The following is a 6,464-nucleotide window of genomic DNA, read 5'->3' on the forward strand; positions in this document are numbered from 1 at the left end:
TGAGCTAAAAAGTAGTAAGTAGTTGCAAAGTAGCTAATTAGCTAAAGTTGTCTTTGATGAGGTTGGAACACGCAACCTTTGGGTTGCTAGAGGTTCATGTTTCATTCCCGACCAACCACTCTCCCTTTCGCTTTTGTCTTAAGTAACCATACTAATTTGAGTGTCCCGGATTTTCATTTACTATTTTCTACATCCTATAAAGTGACACCGAATATGTCATACAGAGACAGAAGAGTAGACATTAAGCGATTAAACCAGACAAGATCTCGATCAAATAGAAAACAGATTCTATCAAAAAAAGTCATTTGACCTTGTTGGTCGTTATATTTATTTGTATATGAAACACGTTTCCATTGAGTAAATGTCGATCAAACAAAAACATCACAGTTTAAATGCTGCACAAAAGAAAGGAATAAAACAGCTTTTGTGAGTGCACAGCCCGGATGCAATAAGACCTATCTCACTATACAAACCAAGTGAGAAAAGATTATGCATTAATATGAAACATGTTTTAATATTCTTATATTGATTACAATCATTCTAGTTGCATGACAGACATATCATTCACTGAAAAAACATTATCTAAATATGATAACCATAAAATATAGCCATTTACAACCTCTGTCATAAGACAGAACCTTTAATTAAATAATAAACGCACGGCACTGTACATAGACAATAGCAGACTTGCTCATTCCCTTGGGATCAAACTAAAACCGCCATACAATATCATTGAAATATAGTTTTCAGTCTTGATGCGTCCAATACCTGAAAATGTCTGAACAAGATCACTGTATGACATCCCCAAAGACCTCGGTTTACTTTATCAGTCACAAAAGTTTTTAATTTAGGTCTCAGGCTATACTAACAATGCTGGTAGCTTTCGACGCTCCTGTAAGGATGTGATCATTCGTTCCAACCCAGGTTTAGTAAATCTTCTTCTGTATTTCCCCCCAGTTTATGTCCAAATAGGGAGGTGAGATTAAGTTTGTGTTTTGCAATGCATCATACCAGGTGAGAATAATGTCAATAGATAAATATCGAGCGTTAGTGATGAAAAAGTATTTGAGTTGCCATGTCAGTGACATTGGACTGAATCAAGTGGCATGCATATGAGAGCTTGATTTAGATTTACAGACGAATTTCTTCTCCTTCACCCGCCGGTTCTGGAACCAGATGGTGACCTGGCGTTCGGAGAGATTAGTAGTGGCAGATATTCGCCGTCTCTTGTCTTTTGTGATGAACTTGCTAGCTGCATACTCTTTCTCTAGCTCCTTCAGTTGGATCTTGGTGTAAGGAACTCGCTTTTTGCGGCCTCGTCGGTAGCTGCTGACCTCTGGTTGCAAAGGCACGACATCTGAGAAAAGAAGGGCATAACAACCGTTGGTATTCTACAACAATTGAAAACTAGGAGAAACAATTTGAAAGATATATACAAACGTTTTTTTTGGGGGGGGGGGGCGGGGTGAAATGCTATGTGAAAGTTCCCAGCACTGATGCATTGCATTCAAATCATTGCATTTGTTGAAGTTCATGGTCCCCGTAGATTGGCTATGCTAATTGATTAAGATGGGCCTAAAATACTTGAAGTAGGCTATGGTTGGACTTAATTTATGTTACATCCCAATCATTAGGGTTTAAAAATATATAATCTAAATGTCTAAATGTAGGCCTAATGGTAGGCGAGCCCATTAAAGGCGCTGCATGGTCATTCGGTGGTCTGCATTGGCGGTGCAGCATTTACGGTGATCCTGCCTCTGCTGAAGGCAGGGCATTCATACTTCTTGCGTTTAGCGGAGCAGTGCAGATATGTTGTGAAGGAAGTTGTCAAGGAAGTGAGTTTGTGTTGATACAGGACCTCCCGCCCCTACCGTCAACCAATCATGTCAATGCGGATCCCTCCGCATTGTCACAAAATTTGAGAGGCGCACGGCGATGCCGTACAGAGCTTAATTTGGTCTCTGCATGCCTCCAGGGCCCGCTATTGCGTTACACCATCCATACCGCGCCTCCGACCACATTTTCGGATCAAGCATGCCAGCCATCTCTAGGCCTACCATGATTACTACTTAGTCCAAACATAGATATTTAACCTATGCATATTCAAAACATAAATTGGCATACTGATATGCAAACACTACGAATATTAAGCCTTAATAATCGGAATTGGAGCTATACAGTCACTTAGTCTATGAGAGCGCAGGAACAGGCTGGGCATTCAGTAGCGAAGCCTATCTATATTGATAGCCCCTGATCTTAAACTTGAATGCAGCTACAATTGATGTAATACAGCTAAATAACAAGACATCACATCTCATTAATTTAATCATGCGGGTGAGCTGTGTGCAAACCATCTCAGTAGGTTGGTTGGTTAACAGTCCTATCATATTTATCCTTAATACTAAGTTTTATTTCAGCGTGTTTAAGAGTGCATCCATGGCAGAGATGAGATGAGATAAACGACTATTTTAACGAGGTCATGGACAACATGAGGAATGTGCAATGGTACAACCAAACCCAGGACGATAAAAAAAGAACTGTAATCTATTTCAAAAACAGTAGATCTATTCTGTGTTATGGGCATATAGCGCCAATATCACACTATCCCAATATTGACTGTATTGGCCAACGACAAGTTTGGGGAAAGTGGTCATACAAGCCACAAAAATCACGTGTGTCAACTGAACTAGATTGTGAATGATAAACCAATCAATCCAGGAATCCATGAGCTATTCTTAACAAGATGGGATGATAGAAATGTAATGTGAATTTGAAATATTAAATAAAGAAATTGAGAAAAAAAGGGTCTCGCCATTGCAAATAAACCTAATGCGTGAAAGGGGTGAGCTTCAATACACCACTCCCTGTCGTGACTAGATTTACTGGCACTGAGCAAATATGTTATTTTATCGGAGAATGCAACCGTGCCTTGCTCCAATCCATAAACCTAGTTGTATGCTAATATGAAATCAAAGGTCTTGTTTTTGCATTTCATCTGTTGTGGTCATATCGTGAAGCAGCCGTGAAGACGAATGATGGTAGGTTGAAGGAAACTAAATATTTTGGTAAGGTTATGTCTTTCCAATCTGTTTTCTTTGCTTCTATATTTTGGCAGACTAATTTCTAGTCCCATATCCGGCTATTGAAAAACCCCATGGCCTCCTCTCCGGACTTCAACTCAAGGATGAACATAAATAAACCTTCACCCTGTGCTATCATGCACTGTATAGTCAGTCATATGTTTATTTGAGATGGCTATACAACGGAAATAGGTTTTAAATGCATAAATAAAATACATTAAAAGGAAATGTTTCAATGTGACATATATAAAACATGTAACAAGTACACTGGTTATTTAGATCCTTTCTTATAAGAAACCACAATGCAAGCCGCGTGGAATCCCCCCACCCACCACCACACATACACACACTAAAACAAATGTCATACCTGGGAAGGGCGACTTCCAGAGATGTGTTGACTGTGTTTGCTCTTTAGAACAGTACACCTGTCCATCCCAGCCATTAGATAGAGCCCAGTGCTGGTAGCCATCCATGGGAATCAAAGTTTCATGTCTCGGTTCCGGGTGCGCACTGATACCGGGAACCACCGACACGTCCAAGTAACCCGGGACAGTCTGGTATGAGCTGGCAAAACCCGGGTAAAATGCGAACTCCTTTGCCCGGCTTGACAGCTCTTCGGTGGGCAGTGCCGCGCTGGGTTCTGCATATTTCTCTGCGGGGTGGTAAGAGCATTGCTTCTGCTGCAAGTTAACGTTGTGCGAGTGTGACAACCGACACCCGTAATAAGGGCTTCCGAATGGGTAGCCATAACCAAGGGTGGCGCTGGAGGAAGTCTGGGGAGCGGGGCACTGTCGCCCAGTGTCGTGGGAGGGTATGTCCGAGTACACAGAACCCTGGTGGCTTATGGTGCCGGAGTGTCGTCCCAACGCCGAGTGTGAAATCAGTTCCCTGCAGTGGGTAGCAGGACAATTCCCGCTTAGTCCCTCCATGGATTGGTTTTTATTCGGATTACTTTCATTCAGGCTTTTTTCATATACATACATCAAGGTATCCGCCCAGCGTGGATGCAGAACCATCGAAGTTGTCATATCAGGGGTTGACAATGCTTTTTAAAAGTCAACTACCCCAAGACGGACACCTCATCCCCAAGCACATTTTTTTTGCGCATGCGCAGCGCAATACCCAAGTGTCCAGTTCATTATTGAGACCCTGGGATCCGCCGACACGTGATACGATAACGAGACCGACACGAGGGTGTGTTGGGGGTGGGGGCGAGGGGCTCATCCATTTAAACCGCCTCTTGTGCATGTTTCTTGATTGCAATTTTAAGTCCAGCGGATACTCTCATTGGCTTATCATCGGCAAGTATCCTTAAAGGGGACATCAAACATCCCTAACAGTTTTAAGGTGGAGGATGCCATGATCGTCATATTTTACAAAACGGAAATGAATTTCAACTGAACCACATAAAGTATCAATTCGCCAGGCCAGTGCTATTTAGATAGGCCTACGTCTGAAGATTCTCGATTCTTGATAAGGTAAAGATTACACTTGTCTGAAGTACTTTGCTCTAACAATATTTGTATGTAATCAAACCGGCTAAGATACATCAATTAGTCTGTCAAACACTATCTCAGTCTATCACATTATTTTAGTATGTCACATTATCTTAGTATGTCACATTATCTTAGTCTGTCACATTTTTTACCAGAAGATTGTTGTAGAGCGCAGAATAACACACCACCCTTCAAAATGGAATTGTAACCTGTAGGACTTTTGGTTGGAATTATCTTCCTGTTGTCAATAGCTTAATATCGAACATGTTCAGATAATTCTCCATGACAGCTTCATTTATTTAACTTGACTGACATTTTAAATGTTCAAATTCTTTGTTTGTGTATATAAATAAATAAATCACAAAACCTTGCCAGGCCAGTTAACGACAACCCTCAAAGTAGTCGACAAGATGCCCAATCTTATGCTAATAGCAACATTTTCTTTCCTCCAATAGTCCTACCACTAACGTAAACAGGCAAATGCAATTGACACAAACGATGGAAATAAAATATAAAATAAAACCTCTCTCCACGGCACAGAGAAACCACTTTTGCTCAGTTGTATACTCAGAAAGTGGTTTTTGAAACATGCAACTTCTTGGTCTGTATAATTTGGGGGTAGCCTAACAAACAGAAATTGCGGTGCAGTTTTGGCAAAACGCTGAAAATATGAAGAACATCGGCTATTATCCACCTCCCCTAATATTTTTGGGGGGTTATAGCAGTGGTCCATGCATATTCTCCAATCTAACGGAATGTATTATCTTCTTGAATAGGCTAGTGAGCAAAAATTTGTATTTATTTTCCCCTAATGCCAGTTGTTGTAATCTGAGTCAACAATCTGAGTTAGGGACACAAGGTCTTGGTCTTGCACCGGTCTCTACATTATTTCATTGGACAAAACGTTATTGACCAAACATAATACCTTATATTTCAGGTTTGGTAATAAGTGCATACGACGTTCAAAACGGAGTTAAAAATGTAGGATATTGCTAAATTCTAAGAATTGTGTTTTTTAGAGATGTGTATGCACTGAGGGAACTTGTTAGTCGCACTATAAACAACAATTGTGATTATTAGGCCCATCTAAAATCCCTGCCATGATGGTCAAGAATCAGTCTTATATAGATAAATGCACCAGGTATGGGCTCTGTGTCAAAAATCAACATGAAACAAACCACAACCTATAGGCTATTGAAATTGAAGAGATAAAGAGAATAAAATCGTTAAACTATAAATTCGGTTTGTCGCAGGAAATAGGAACTAATCTGCCAGCGGAGCAACTCACAAATATTGACCATTCATTCAAATTGCAGACACAAGGAAGTCCAAGGTCAAGGTAGGGAACGCAGACTGACATGGTCGTAATAAGTCTAGACAGGCAAGAATGAACTTCACACCCGCATTGTGGAGCTTACGTGCAACCTCACTGCAATTAGGAGAGACAACAATGACGCTTCCAAGTAGCGGTTTCAGAAAACAAAATCTGGATGGAACAGTCGGCTTGACATACAAAGCATATCAAACCAAACATTTAGCTATCAGAGAAACAACATCTGGGTAAAGCAAAACATGCTTCGCATACTGTTTTTGTGAACACATAGGCCTTTTAGGCCTATTCACAATATACTCACATTTTCATTATGAGCAAGAATGATACAAAATCAATTGTTGGCCTACTAATCTTTTGACGAAGAGTGAAGAAGATACAATCGATATAGTACCCTATTTAACGAACACGCATAGGCCGAATGCAACGTGTGCTTCACGTGGCCAACGTTCGATATATTCCATCATATGATGAACACATGGGAATTTTCCTTTTCAAATTGCTAGCAGTAGATATAAAATATGAACACATTTCTGCTATAAGTAAAATGTAAATTGT

General features: G+C 40.4%; 1 protein-coding gene across 1 annotated transcript; it reads right to left on the minus strand.

Moving 5' to 3' along the window:
• Positions 1 to 364: 364 nt before the first annotated feature.
• LOC115143699 (homeobox protein Hox-C13a-like) lies at positions 365 to 4,108 on the minus strand. Its single transcript, XM_029684172.2, has 2 exons — positions 3,448 to 4,108; positions 365 to 1,357 (listed from the first exon to the last, which is right to left on the minus strand). Exons 1-2 carry the CDS (start codon positions 4,106 to 4,108, stop codon positions 1,098 to 1,100), a joined length of 921 nt encoding a protein of 306 aa, XP_029540032.2. The 3' UTR covers positions 365 to 1,097.
• Positions 4,109 to 6,464: the final 2,356 nt, after the last annotated feature.

Source organism: Oncorhynchus nerka, linkage group LG15 (genome assembly GCF_034236695.1).
Source record: "Oncorhynchus nerka isolate Pitt River linkage group LG15, Oner_Uvic_2.0, whole genome shotgun sequence".
Lineage (NCBI taxonomy): Eukaryota > Metazoa > Chordata > Actinopteri > Salmoniformes > Salmonidae > Oncorhynchus > Oncorhynchus nerka.

Bases quoted from the DNA above. Each gene is read 5' to 3' on its own strand.
- LOC115143699 (XM_029684172.2), bottom strand. From the start codon at position 4,108: ATGACAACTTCGATGGTTCTGCATCCACGCTGGGCGGATACCTTGATG. The intron at 1,358-3,447 runs GTATGACATTTG...TTCTTTTCTCAG, and splicing joins CTGGAAGTCGCCCTTCCCAG to ATGTCGTGCCTTTGCAACCA.